The sequence below is a fragment of the Gymnoscopelus microlampas genome (genome assembly GCF_963454915.1).
Source record: "Gymnoscopelus microlampas genome assembly, chromosome: 13".
NCBI lineage: Eukaryota > Metazoa > Chordata > Actinopteri > Myctophiformes > Myctophidae > Gymnoscopelus > Gymnoscopelus microlampas.
This window is the reverse complement of record NC_139950.1, coordinates 4,671,266-4,686,363: the sequence shown is the minus strand read 5'-3', so window position 1 is coordinate 4,686,363 and position 15,098 is coordinate 4,671,266. Positions and strand designations below refer to the sequence as shown.

Genomic DNA, 15,098 nt, shown 5'->3' with positions numbered 1-15,098 from the left:
ACAGCTTAAATTTAGGGAAACTGAAAAAACTGCTTTATTCGTCCCTGCTTTTGCCAAATTCCCATGTGCAAGTTTAAATTGATTGGTGCAACCCAACTGAACTGTTCACAAAATGCAGACAGATGGATTGTCTGCTTTAAGTATTTTTGATCATTTTCAATGTTATTCTGCTTATAAACATAAGCATAACAGATGCAGTTGCTGCGATATAAATGCAAGTTACATTTAGTCTATGCCAATCCATCCCCTACGTCTTTGGGGGATTTCCCAGTACAGTACCCTATGGGGACTTTCCTAGGCTTTATGCAATAAGGGTCCAATACCTTTCCTTCTACGAGGCCGATAGAGTCCTCTAGTGGTGACTACATGTCAGTGAGAGGTACAGAGATCTAGTGGGATTGAAAAGTAAAAAGGAATATGCCTGCCAACTTGTTATTTCAAGGGATCTGATGTTTTATACGTCCCAGGTAGTAATGCTAATGTTGTTGGCCTATAGCCACTTGAGGGTCATTTTAAATGCATACTTAGGCATGGGCTACTGTACTTCCCGTCTCTCTTTTGCTCCATGAAACATAGTTAAGAGTTGAAATCATAAGTCATGGATTAAAACCATAACTTGAACAGTAAAAAGAAAGTCAAAATTGATTGATTGATGTACTTTATTTAGTAGAACATCAGTACATGGAAGTACAAATTCACAATACAAGGTCTACTAAACTGGGAGACTCATTAAGCACTGAGCTTGTTTAAGATGAGATCCTCATGCACACAAATCATAATGAAAAGTAGACAGACACTTGAATCTGCTCTGAGATCCTTGAGGAGGGCCATTTTGACTGGTCAGCGCCATTTGGTTGGTAGACATAGGAAGTTGAAACATTACTAATTGACTAAGTAGCTGTCCAAATATCTAATCAATCACACCTTGTATAATCGTAGATTTTCCTTTGGAAAGGCAGGTAGCGCCGTGGCCAGTGGATACAACTCAAACAAGTGTCTTTTATGGCGTTTTATTTCTGTTTCATTCACACACAAACTCTCACACCCTAATCTAAACACTATAATGGTTGTTACAACGGTAGGTTATAAACCTGCAGATAAAAACATAGAACATAACAATCATTACCGACATGAAATACATCTTCACAAGGTATAATATATATGTAAGAAAATACGTTATGTCGTGTAAGGTCGGCTCTTATTTTTACATACCATCTGTCCACCGCGGCTCTCCTTTGTTACTGAGATACTATTCTGAAAACCCCGGTGTTTTAAGAAGCTGACGCATGCGCATGTGACGGTGGCCAGGTTGTCACATGTAACTTGCCACTTCTTTTTAGAATGCTGACACTCTTTACTTTGTCTCAATAATAAATAAATAACAATACACATTAAACTCACAACAATAAAATATCAGTTGCACGGTAAAGTGCGGGGTGCGTAATTACTGTGAGAATAATACTGTTTGTTAGGTACTGCAAGACTACGCCACCTTTTTATTTAAGAGGTAGGGTCCTCTGTAACACTCTTTCTTAGGCTATTCACAGGTTCGAGTTTACCCAGGTAAGTACAATACTTTTAAATGAGAACAACACTTCAACACATATCCCTTGGAGAAAGCTGGACGGAAACAGGTTTGTATAAAAAGGTAATCTATTTTATTAAGCTAATACAGTGGCGTCTATAAGCCATAAAATATTGAAAAGCATAAACAAAATATAACACTAATTCTAAAACCTCAACCTCCTAATGCGCCCACTAACTAACTAAAATACAGGAATACAGACAATCACCAAACACTAAAAACAGACAGGGCTTGTGCAAACTATAGCAAATAAATAATGAATTTAGCGTTAAAGTGCCAACTATTACTGAAGCAGTAAAGTGCCAAGTGCCAATTCAATTGCTATGTTGCTATGTCATATACTCATCACGGTTCAATGCAAAAGGTGGGAATGTCCTTATATGGGGTTTAACTGGAGCGGGGGTTTAGGCCAGGAATCACTGTCTCTTCTTGTCTTCGTGCGTATTGCCTGCAATCATAGAAACTAGAACCAGTTCATCTGTTCAGGTATATTTCACATATGAGGTTTAGGACCGTGGGTTTATAAAGGTAACGTTGCATAGAAGGACACTTACTCGCCCGCCAGACTGTACGTCTGGCTTTGAGGGTGTGAAGCGCGCAACGTTATCGCCACTGGACCTCTCCTCCGTTCCTTGGTTCGTCTGTCTGTCCTCCCCGTCTCTGCTGCTACTGCGCCGTCTGCTCACCGTCCGCTGCTGGTGGCTTGGTACGTGCCGCGATCACTGTATTCCCCACCTCTGCTCCGTGGTATGTCTGCTCCTCCTGTGCACAACCGTCCCTTCTGGCTGTCACTTCCACACTGCCCTGTATGCCTGTCTCTCTGCTGTCCAAGTGGCTCGCGCTCACTTTTGAATAAGGTGGGCCACACCCTACTCCGCCCTCATTCGCTCTGCCACCAGCGTGACCTGGGGACATTGGCCGTCCGCTGTCACAAGGCCAATGTCACACAGCCTATAGGGGAGTCCAATGTCAAGTGGCTCGGGGACCGGGGGGAAATACATTGTCAACCATAAAACATGCAGTGCAGAAATATAGTTAAGAGAATGATGTTTTTAAGTGCGTAATACAGGTTTTTCATCATCAATAAAAAATGTTACAATTTGGTTTCACCCCCCTGCTTTGACCCTGTCACATCCCCCCCCACTTTTCCGTTGCCAGTCCCTGCAACTGTCCCTAATCATGTCCATACCTCTGGGGTGGCTGGCCTATATTTGCTCTTCCCGAGCGCCGTGGCTCATCTGGTGCTCTCGGGACGGAGAGAAACCCATAATACTGCGGCGTTGTTGCTTCTACCTGCTCGGGCTGCACTACAGCTGGGGGGTCCTCGTGGGGCGACCTGGGGGCTACACACACTTTCAACGCATTTCTATGTATGGTCTTTTCTCGCCCCCCCTTCTCGGGTCTGACTCGGTACACCAACCCCGTAGCTCCCACCTGTTCCATCACTGCGTAAGGCTCGGGGTCCCACCACGTACTCAATTTCCCCTGGCCATCTCTCTTCCTATTTCGAATCCACACTCTCTCTCCTGGTAATAGGGGTGTAATACCGGCCCTACGGTCATAAACCTGCTTTCTCCTCTTGGCCGTTTCTCCCATCCTCTCCCCTGCGGTCCTATAAGCTGTCGCCATTCTCTGTTGGTGGTCCTGTACCCAGCCACCCACTCCCATGCGCTCTTGCGCTGACTGCACTCCTAACTGGACATCTATAGGGCGCCTCAAATGTCGGCCAAACATTAAGTAGGCGGGGGCATAACCCGTAGCACTATGGATCGTGTTGTTATAAGTATGAACTAACTCGGGTAAGTGCTCATTCCATCTTCCTTGTTTATCAGTGTCTAGTGATCGCAACATGTTCAGTAATGTCTGATTAAATCGTTCCACTCCACCGTTCCCAGCCGGGTGGTACGGAGTGGTGCGACTTTTTGCAATACCATAAGTCTGACATAAATGGTGCATTAACTCGGACTCGAAGTTGGGGCCTCGATCTGAGTGGAACCGGGCCGGACAGCCGAACGGCTGGATAATATGCGTCCATAACGCACGGACAGTGGTGTGCGCAGTCTGGTCTCGGGTGGCAATAGCCCAACTATAACGGGTGAATAAGTCAGTAGCTACCAGAATGTTTTGCCACGCATCAGCAGGCCTACCTAATGTGAGGAAATCAATGGCTATTACTTCTAGTGGATATGAGACTTCAAAGGGTTGTAAGGGGGCCCGAGGCTCTGACCTGTTCCTCTGCAGGCTGCAGGCGACACAACCCTGTTGTAACTGACGCACCGCTCCCTCCATGCCTGGCCAATAGAACCGACGTCGCAGCTGGGCCAAGGTCCTCTCCAACCCAGCATGCGCCGCGGCCGTGTGGATTCCTCTCCATACCTCCTCTCTGCGTGAACCTGGACAAATGATCTGTGAGTATTGTTCTTTGGTATAAGGATCGGTCACCTTCCTATATAACACATGATTTCGTATAATCAGTTTGTTCCACTGGCGTAACAGTTGCCGCGCTCCCCGAGTCCAATTCTTCCTCTCCACCATATTAGGGGCTCTCCCCCGTTCCACGCACCTCTTCACCACCTGCACATCTGGATCCCGATCCTGCGTCTCTCTCCACTCATCCTCCCGGGCTGCTGGCGTCGATTGTACAGCCGCCACATCTACAGGCTGCACTGGGAACCGCGATAGGGCATCAGCGTTGGCGTTGTTTTTGCCCGGTCGATACTTGATGTCGAAAGTAAACGACGCAAGTTGAGCAGCCCACCGTTGTTCCACAGCTCCCAATCTAGCCGTTTGGAGATGCGCAACAGGGTTATTGTCCGTGAATATTGTGAATCGAGCGCCAGTGAGATAATCTTTAAACTTCTCGGTCACGGCCCATTTAAGGGCCAAAAGCTCCAATTTGAACGAGCTATAATTTGCGTCATTCTGCTCGGTCGGGTGGAGACTGCGGCTTGCATAAGCTATTACACGTTCGTGACCGTCTTGGACCTGGGCTAGAACCGCTCCCAACCCACGGCCACTCGCATCAGTGTAAACCACAAAAGGCTGTGTATAATCCGCATACGCTAACACCGGGGCTTGTGTGAGGGCACTCTTTAACGCATCAAACGCCCGCTGGCACTCCGAAGTCCACTCGACTTTACACTGGTGGGATTTTACGTCATTTGGGATTCCTATCAATAAGTTGTTTAAGGGTCGTGCTATAGCAGCAAAGGAGGACACGAAACGCCTATAGTAACCCGCTAGACCTAGAAACGCGCGGACCTCGCGGACCGTTGAGGGTGGTGTCCAGTCCCGCACTGCCACCACTTTCTCCGGATCGGGCCGCACTCCCTCTTTGTCCACGACATGGCCCAGAAATTGCACTTCCCTCCGCAGAAGTTTGCATTTGTCTAACCGCAGCTTCAGTCCATGTCTCCACAGGCGTTGGAAGACGAGCTCGAGGTGCTGTAGATGAGAGGAGAAGTCAGGTGAATATACTATAATGTCATCAAGATATACCAGCAAGGATTCTGTCACCTGACCACTCAGACACTGCTGCATCAGCCTCTGGAACGTCGCGGGCGCATTACAAAGCCCGAACGGCATGCGTTGAAACTCGAACAGGCCCAGCGGGGTCGTAAAGGCGGTCTTCTCCCGGTCCCGGGGATCCATTCCTACTTGCCAATACCCGCTGGCCAGGTCTAACGTGGAGAACCATTGCGCCTTCGTCAGGCTGGTGAGCGTCTCTTCTATCCTGGGTAGGGGGAAGGCGTCCTTGTGCGTCACGGCGTTAAGTTTCCTGTAGTCGACGCAGAACCTCCAGCTGCCATCTTTCTTCTTGACCAGTACGATAGGTGCCGCCCACGGACTGCAACTCTCCTTGATGACTCCCTTCTCCAGCATCTCATTCAGGAGGGTCTTCATCTCCCGGTACATGGAGGGCGGCAACGGCCGGTGTCGCTCTCGTATGGGTGCCGCGTCTCCGGTCGGTATCTGGTGTTGCACGACGTCCGTCCGTCCGAAATCCTCGTCATGGATGGCGAACACCTTCTTCCACCGACACAACATCTCGTGTAACTCTCTCTTCTGCGCCTCCGGCAGGTCATCACGCTCCGTCAACACTTCCATCTCTTCGGGCAGGGTCTTCAGTGGTCCATCATCTTCCACACTGATTACGGCCACTTCCACCTCTCCGTCGGTCCCCAGGGACAGGCTCAGGTCCCTGCCGCCTCGGACATCCGCTTCTTCCACCGGGTACAGCCTCCCCAGCTTCTGGTGGCGGTCCAGGACCAGACTATATGCGTGTGGGTTGCACACTCGTATGGGAACACGTCCGTGGCGCACCGTGACGAGGGCACGGGCCACTCCCAAATCTTTTCCATCCGGCAAGGCTTCCATCAAGGCCTCGTAGTCCGCTCCATTCGGTCCTCTCCAAGCGCGGCCCCAGATCATCACTTCACTCTGCGCGGGGATTCGAATCTTCCGCCGGCCGACCGGCCACACATAACCGATGGACCCATCTTCGTTCGTCACTGCCTCCACCCTCCTACAGGTGGCGAATGCGTCCTTCCACAGCGTCCTTCCCTGCTGACATGGAAACACAGGCCTCCCAGGCCATTTAAAGAGGGCATGCCATACAGCGTTCACGACATTCATCCCAATAATCAGCGGTTGAGTACAATGTTCATCTTTCACGATTACAACTCCTCTCCCTGGGATCTTCATTCCCTCCAGCTCTAGGTCCAATATGGCATAGCCAGTGTACGGTAAGTCAAGACCATTAGCGGCGCGTAATTTAAAAACAAGGGGCCCATTTCCCAACGTTAGGTGTGAGAATTTTTCCTCAAATAAGCTTTGCTGCATTAATGTGACTTGTGACCCAGTATCCAGTAACCCCCTTAAGTGGACTCCTCCCATAGTGATCCCAATAGTCGGACAGTCCCCAATAAACACTTCATTAGCCCTTGATCTGGCGAGTGCGCGCTGCACCCCTGTCTCCCGGACCTCGGCGACAGGGCGTACTAGTTTAAATGATTGGGGTCAGATTTACAAAAGCGAGCAATGTGCCCAGACTGCCTACAGCTCCTACAGATCGGCCTACCTCCCTCATCCCACTCGTTGCGTTGGTACGGCTCCCGGCGTCGTTCAGATGGAGGCGAACCGCGAGGTCGTGTATCGGTGGTGTTGGGTCGAAGGAGCGGTCTGATCTCTTTCATGAGCTCCTGCGTAAACCCCTGCATTTGCGATTTGACGTCTTCCATAATCTCCTGTTTCAGTTTCTCTCTCCATTCAGATTCCTGTGAGGGTGTTGGGATAGAGACAGGTTTAACAGCATGGCACAAGATTTCAGCAGTCCCTTCTCTTCTATGTTCAGTGTCTAGTAGGAAGGCCTCATTTTTTAGGGCGGCGAAGTCTTCTGTGGGGTTTCGACGGGCATATATTCTTAAGGCTTGACCCAGAGGGCCTTCAGACAGTCCTACAAGTAACTGCTCTCGCAGAATGGCATCGGAGGGAGCGGTGTCTGGGTCGAGCCGCCGCAGCCCGCAGAACAACTCTCTAAGCCTCAAAATATAAGCCTGCACACTTTCGCCTGCGCGTTGCGCACAGCCATAGAACAAGGCACGAGCTTGGGAAGCAGAAACAGATGTTTTATACAACGTGTCTAAACATTTAAAGACTTTGGCCACTGTATTGCGATCTTCCTTGTCAATTACACTAATTTGTCGCTTAGCTTCCTCAGTAAGGGTCTGTACTACAAAAGCAACTTTTTTCTCCTCTGTTAAATCCTGAGTGCCCAATAATCCTTTAATCTGTTCTCTCCATTCCCTGTATTTCTCCTCACCTTCTATGCCCGAAAACTTAGGTAGCCACGGTGCCCCTGGATACACTGGCATCATCATCATTACTTTCTTGATTCAACCAAACAAAACAAAACAAAAAGCAGCAAAACAGCAAAATTTCAATACAGTTTCTCTTAGGGATTTTGTGTTGTTCTCTACCCAGTCCTGCCGCGCTACGCCAAATATGTGACGGTGGCCAGGTTGTCACATGTAACTTGCCACTTCTTTTTAGAATGCTGACACTCTTTACTTTGTCTCAATAATAAATAAATAACAATACACATTAAACTCACAACAATAAAATATCAGTTGCACGGTAAAGTGCGGGGTGCGTAATTACTGTGAGAATAATACTGTTTGTTAGGTACTGCAAGACTACGCCACCTTTTTATTTAAGAGGTAGGGTCCTCTGTAACACTCTTTCTTAGGCTATTCACAGGTTCGAGTTTACCCAGGTAAGTACAATACTTTTAAATGAGAACAACACTTCAACACATATCCCTTGGAGAAAGCTGGACGGAAACAGGTTTGTATAAAAAGGTAATCTATTTTATTAAGCTAATACAGTGGCGTCTATAAGCCATAAAATATTGAAAAGCATAAACAAAATATAACACTAATTCTAAAACCTCAACCTCCTAATGCGCCCACTAACTAACTAAAATACAGGAATACAGACAATCACCAAACACTAAAAACAGACAGGGCTTGTGCAAACTATAGCAAATAAATAATGAATTTAGCGTTAAAGTGCCAACTATTACTGAAGCAGTAAAGTGCCAAGTGCCAATTCAATTGCTATATGTCATATACTCATCACGGTTCAATGCAAAAGGTGGGAATGTCCTTATATGGGGTTTAACTGGAGCGGGGGTTTAGGCCAGGAATCACTGTCTCTTCTTGTCTTCGTGCGTATTGCCTGCAATCATAGAAACTAGAACCAGTTCATCTGTTCAGGTATATTTCACATATGAGGTTTAGGACCGTGGGTTTATAAAGGTAACGTTGCATAGAAGGACACTTACTCGCCCGCCAGACTGTACGTCTGGCTTTGAGGGTGTGAAGCGCGCAACGTTATCGCCACTGGACCTCTCCTCCGTTCCTTGGTTCGTCTGTCTGTCCTCCCCGTCTCTGCTGCTACTGCGCCGTCTGCTCACCGTCCGCTGCTGGTGGCTTGGTACGTGCCGCGATCACTGTATTCCCCACCTCTGCTCCGTGGTATGTCTGCTCCTCCTGTGCACAACCGTCCCTTCTGGCTGTCACTTCCACACTGCCCTGTATGCCTGTCTCTCTGCTGTCCAAGTGGCTCGCGCTCACTTTTGAATAAGGTGGGCCACACCCTACTCCGCCCTCATTCGCTCTGCCACCAGCGTGACCTGGGGACATTGGCCGTCCGCTGTCACAAGGCCAATGTCACACAGCCTATAGGGGAGTCCAATGTCAAGTGGCTCGGGGACCGGGGGGAAATACATTGTCAACCATAAAACATGCAGTGCAGAAATATAGTTAAGAGAATGATGTTTTTAAGTGCGTAATACAGGTTTTTCATCATCAATAAAAAATGTTACAATTTGGTTTCACCCCCCTGCTTTGACCCTGTCACACGCAGTACACTTGGTCACGTTGGCAGGCATAACAAATAGCTAAATACCCCTCAGAAAAGTAGATAGTAAATACATAAATCACCCCACTACTAGGACAATACTTGCTACGTGCGGATTAAGCCGCTAATCTACTAATGAAAGTATATAATTAATCACGCTAAACCGGAAGTGCGTCACTTCTCCCACAATTAGCTGAACAAACGGTCATTCACCACGGGATGGCGCTAGAAGGCCACATAAGTAGGTACAGGTCAATAATACACTCCACCCTCATAATAATCATGGATTATTCCACAGTAGTATAGTAGTTATTAGTTAGTTAATGATGAATTAATGTCAATCATATTGCATCAAGTGTGCTGACAATTCTAACCACAGGAAGTTGCAAATTGCCTTCCTTAACCCTGTGCTGTGAAAGACACAAGGGGTTCATCTGACCACAGAGCTGCTGTAAAGTGTGCATATGTGAGTGTGGCTGTAGTTTTTACGTCAAGAAATGATATAGCAAAAGTATCTGAATGCAATTGGTGGTAATTCTACTGGTTTTAAGACTTCACTTGATTCATTACAGAATATGACTGATTCAAGAAATAATATGAAATAATATGAAATAACTTGCTTTACATCATTTCCATTTGTTTCAAGTAACTGAATCTTGAAAGAAGTTATATTGTGAACAAATATTTATACAAACAAAATTACATGCCAATGCAGTCAAGGAATATTTTGAATAATATTAATGAAACCTAAAAAGTCTGAATGCAAGTAAAAATCACTTATTTACTTGATTTTGCAGTGCATAGTCTGGCCACTTAACTACGCAGATATGGTAAACATGCTAATAAACAGCTTAAATTTAGGGAAACTGAAAAAAACTGCTTTATTCGTCCATGCTTTTGCCAAATTCCCATGTGCAAGTTTAAATTGATTGGTGCAACCCAACTGAACTGTTCACAAAATGCAGACAGATGGATTGTCTGCTTTAAGTATTTTTGATCATTTTCAATGTTATTCTGCTTATAAACATAAGCAGCATAACCGATGCAGTTGCTGCAATATAAATGCAAGTTACATTTAGTCTATGCCAATCCATCCCCTACGTCTTTGGGGGATTTCCCAGTACAGTACCCGACCTGTTTGTCTGTGTGCTGGAGAACCCAGTACCCCACCTGTCTGTCTGTGTGCACCTGGATGCAGTGACAAGTCCTGAGTCACCTCTACTGCAACAGCTTTGGTAACAGGGTCACAACACTATTAAACATCCTATCCTTCAACTATAAATGTCTGTGTCATTACAGTTCTCAGATAGTGCCCATACTCACTCAGAAAGTTTGTGTTGTCTCACACATTCTCTTCTCCTCCAGGCTAGCGTGTTAGTTGACCAGCAGCCACAGCCCACCTTGTGGTTATTAAAGTCAGCTGGTTATGGTAGAAATACTGAGTTTTTAACAGGACTACACGCTTATATCTTCTCACTGATCCCTGGCTCTTAATTTGGTGACATTCGCCAGATTATAACCAACACTTAAACATCTCTGTTTTCACCCGTTTCTCTCACTCTGAGACTGTTTTTGTTCCTTCTTTTTAGTCCCTCCCCCTCACAGAACCTGGGAGGTAGACTAGAGTTGATAGACACCTGGCTCGCAACAGGGACAGAGTAAGACTCACAGGGGCCCCCCCTGGCCCCCCCACTATACCCAGAATGAGCAGTCAGGTAACAGTTGGCCCAATGGCCAAGAACAGACAGAATGCAAATTTTGTAAATTTTATTACCTCCAAAAATCACCAATCTGTGCAAGATTATAATGTACAGTGTAGCAGAGGGTAGCACGAGTCCGCCGGAACCAAAGCCCCGAACCGAGAACCGAGCCGGGGCCAAAATATTGACTTGTCCTCGGCTCGGTCGGTCCATTTGAAATGGATGGACCCGTGAGGACCCGACGACCAGCTTTTTATTATTATTATCATATTAAACTCTTTAACCTTCGGTTTTAAAATGAGACATATATGCGTTGTAATTACGCTCCAAAATCATATAGTCTATCCTCGCATATTGAATGAGCCACGTTTAACGTTAACAGTCAATTGAAACGCAGTAAAATCTCAAGCGCACTGCACTGCTGCTGAACACCGTGGAGGGTTTTTTGCGAGGTGAAACGCAAAAGAAGTTGGAACGTCATCTATGTGGAGCATGTTTATGGACATTATCTGCGGGGACGGGCGGTATTACATACACATGGCCAATTTGAATACCACGTGATTTTAGCATTAGCAAAGAAGCATCAGGTCCAGTACGGGTCTAGAGAGCTGGTCGGACCGGGTCAAATAAATTCAAATTAACCAGTTATCCACGGGTCAGTTTCAGACCGTGTCCAGTAATTTAGATTTTTTTCTTTGGTCCGTTCGACTGGTCCAATTATTCACAGTCTGTTCGGTCCGTGTCCAATTTTTTGGACCCATGCTACCCTGTAAGCCCGGGCAAAATAGAAAAGCAAGACTGACCAAAAAAATAAGGCTTACAAACATAGCGAATAAGCAAATACTTGTCAATCCAAGGAAAATAACAATCCAAACACTTGAGACCTGTTACTAAACATAAGTACAAAGTAATTGGCATTAATTAATTCAAACAAGGTTAACTACGACCCACAAATTATAATTATAATTTCCCAGGCACCCATTCCTTCACAAAACCCATCAATGTAAGTGTATGGTGTTTAAAACCATTTAGTAGTCCCAAAAATTAGTAGGCCAAAATCAGAAGATTTTCAGTAGAATTCAGGAGACATTCGTGGCCGATTTGAGATGACATACCGCCGCCGTACCCGAAGGCTGGTTATAGACGCCTTACCGCCTGACTCGGAGGCCGATTTGAGATGACATAACGGCGCCTTAATCAAAGGCCGATTTGAGATGACATACCGCCGCCCTACCCAAGGGCCCTACCACCGGAGGTCGTTTAGAGACGCCTTACCACCTGACTCGGAGGCCGTTTAGAGACGCCTTAATGTCTGACTCGGAGGTCGTTTAGAGACGCCTTACCGCCTGACTCGGAGGTCGTTTAGAGACGCCTTACCGCCTGACTCGGAGGCCGTTTAGAGACGCCTTACCGCCTGACTCGGAGGCCGTTTAGAGACGCCTTAACGTCTGACTCGGAGGTTGTTTAGAGACGCCTTAACTTCTGACTCGGAGGTCGTTTAGAGACGCCTTACCGCCTGACTCGGAGGCCGTTTAGAGACGCCTTACCGCCTGACTCGGAGGCCGTTTAGAGACGCCTTACCACCTGACTCGGAGGTCGTTTAGAGACGCCTTACCGCCTGACTCGGAGGCCGTTTAGAAACGCCTTAACGTCTGACTCGGAGGTCGTTTAGAGACGCCTTAACTTCTGACTCGGAGGTCGTTTAGAGACGCCTTAACTTCTGACTCGGAGGTCGTTTAGTGACGCCTTACCACCTGACTCGGAGGTCGTTTAGAGACGCCTTAACGTCTGACTCGGAGGTCGTTTAGAGACGCCTTAACGTCTGACTCGGAGGTAGTTTAGAGACGCCTTAACGTCTGACTCGGAGGTCGCTTAGAGACGCCTTACCGCCTGACTCGGAGGCCGTTTAGAGACGCCTTACCGCCTGACTCGGAGGCCGTTTAGAGACGCCTTACCGCCTGACTCGGAGGTTGTTTAGAGACGCCTTACCGCCTGACTCGGAGGTCGTTTAGAGACGCCTCTTATCGCCTGACTCGGAGGTCGTTTAGAGACGCCTTAACGTCTGACTCGGAGGCCGTTTAGAGACGCCTTACCGCCTGACTCGGAGGTCGTTTAGAGACGCCTCTTACCGCCTGACTCGGAGGTCGTTTAGAGGCGCCTTAACGTCTGACTCGGAGGTCGTTTAGAGACGCCTTAACGTCTGACTCGAAGGCCGTTTAGAGACGCCTTAACGTCTGACTCGGAGGCCGTTTAGAGACGCCTTACCGTCTGACTCGGAGGTCGTTTAGAGACGCCTCTTACCGCCTGACTCGGAGGTCGTTTAGAGACGCCTTAACGTCTGACTCGGAGGTCGTTTAGAGACGCCTTAACGTCTGACTCGGAGGTCGTTTAGAGACGCCTTACCACCTGACTCGGAGGCCGTTTAGAGGCGCCTTACCGTCTGACTCGGAGGTCGTTTAGAGACGCCTTAACGTCTGACTCGGAGGTCGTTTAGAGACGCCTTACCACCTGACTCAGAGGCCGTTTAGAGACGCCTTACCGTCTGCCTCGGAGGCTGTTTAGAGACGCCTTAACGTCTGACTCGGAGGCTGTTTAGAGACGCCTTACCGTCTGCCTCGGAGGCCGTTTAGAGACGCCTTAACGTCTGACTCGGAGGTCGTTTAGAGACGCCTTACCGACTGACTCGGAGGTCGTTTAGAGACGCCTTACCGCCTGACTCGGAGGCCGTTTAGAGGCGCCTTAACGTCTGACTCGGAGGCCGTTTAGAGACGCCTTACCGCCTGACTCGGAGGTCGTTTAGAGACGCCTTAACGTCTGACTCGGAGGTCGTTTAGAGACGCCTTACTGCCTGACTCGGAGGCCGTTTAGAGACGCCTTAACGTCTGACTCGGAGGTCGTTTAGAGACGCCTTAACGTCTGACTCGGAGGTCGTTTAGAGACGCGTCTGACTCGGAGGCCGTTTAGAGACGCCCTAACTTCTGACTCGGAGGCCGTTTAGAGACGCCTTAACGTCTGACTCGGAGGCGTTTAGAGACGTCTTACCACCTTACTCTGAGGCCGTTTAGAGACGTCTTACCGCCTTACTCGGAGGCTACTAGACATATCGCCGCCTTACCCGGAGGTTGATTTGAGACGACATTCCACCGCCTGACCTGTGGCCGATTTGAGAGGACATACCGTCGCCTTACCCAAAGGCCGATTTTAGATGCCTTGCCGCCTGACTCGGAGGTCGATTTGAGACGGCATTCTGCCACCTGACTCGTGGCCGATTTGAGACAACACAAGCCATGCATCTTCTTCTTCCTCTTCTTCCTCCTCTTACCGGCAATCTCCTGATGCTCTCCACACTCACTATCCACCATCGGTTCCTTTTAAGAATGATCACAAGCTTATTTAGTTAGCATTTGATATAAACTTGACTGACATGATTATGATAAAAACAAAAGATAGACTTAGCACATATCCATAGTTTAGTATTGTTTCAATGGAAAAAGAAAATAAAGCTATTTCACAGCAGACATTAATGCCCCAATAGCCATAGATCTGCACACACATTGCTCTCACCTCTTTGATCTCCTCCATTCTCCCAGAGTTCCAGAGTCTTGTGTCTTCATTGACCTGGACCAGGGTGTGTTTCTGCATTGCTAGGACGGTGTAGTGACGCTCGACATGATTCTCACAGTAGGAGGTGCTACACGTCACACAGGTCTTGATGGCTCGGCGTGTGAGGCTGGAGCAAACATCACAAGCTACATCTCCAGGTGCAGCCTGTGTCAGAGTGGAACAGGCTGGATTAAAGCCTGTCTGCTGGAGAGCCTGCAGCATCCAGTTCAACTTGACAGACATTATTATGATTTATTTTAAAAAGATAGACTAACTCTACTTCATATCCATATCCATATTCAATGCAAAAAATAAAATCTGTTTCACAGCAGACATTATGTCCAAGCAGCCACATATCTGTACAAACTTTGCCCTCACCTCTTTGACCTTCTCATTGAGCAGGACCAGGTTGTGTTTCTGCATTGCTGGGACGTTGTAGTGATCCCTGAGATGATGCTCACAGTAGGAGACGCTACACGTCACACAGATCTTGATGGCTCGGCGTGTGAGGCTGGAGCAAACATCACAAGCTACATCTCCAGGTGCAGCCTGTGTCAGAGTGGGACAGGCTGGACTAGAGGGTGAAGACAGATAGACAGTGTGAGAGAGAACATGATATGGGTTGTGGTATATTGAGTCTGGCCTTGGAGAGAATGGTGGCTATGAAAATGAGTGAGTCAGTCAGGCAAAAATGAGGTTTACATGGTCTGTCTAACGGGCTGTTTCTCTCTCTAGTACATCGTAGGAAGGTTCTCGGGGTAAGGGCTCTGGGGCTATTGTCCTGTATG

The 15,098-nt window shown here is 47.7% G+C and overlaps 1 protein-coding gene across 7 annotated transcripts in view; it reads right to left on the bottom strand.

The window, feature by feature from the left end:
• LOC311058250 (uncharacterized protein) overlaps nt 1–15,098 on the bottom strand; it is a 47,642-nt gene that overhangs the window by 26,480 nt on the left and 6,064 nt on the right. The window contains exons 5-8 of one of the 7 annotated variants that reach the window (XM_084075628.1): nt 14,689–14,884; nt 14,272–14,475; nt 13,967–14,095; nt 12,993–13,859 (exon numbers count right to left, since the gene is read on the bottom strand). In XM_084075628.1, coding sequence (XP_083931754.1) covers nt 13,788–13,859; nt 13,967–14,095; nt 14,272–14,475; nt 14,689–14,884 — 601 coding nt within the window. In that variant the 3' untranslated portion in view covers nt 12,993–13,787. Of the gene's footprint in view, nt 14,096–14,271; nt 14,476–14,688; nt 14,885–15,098 lie in introns of those variants that run through there. The other 6 variants (XM_084075630.1, XM_084075626.1, XM_084075624.1 and 3 more) reach the window with 6 other exon arrangements.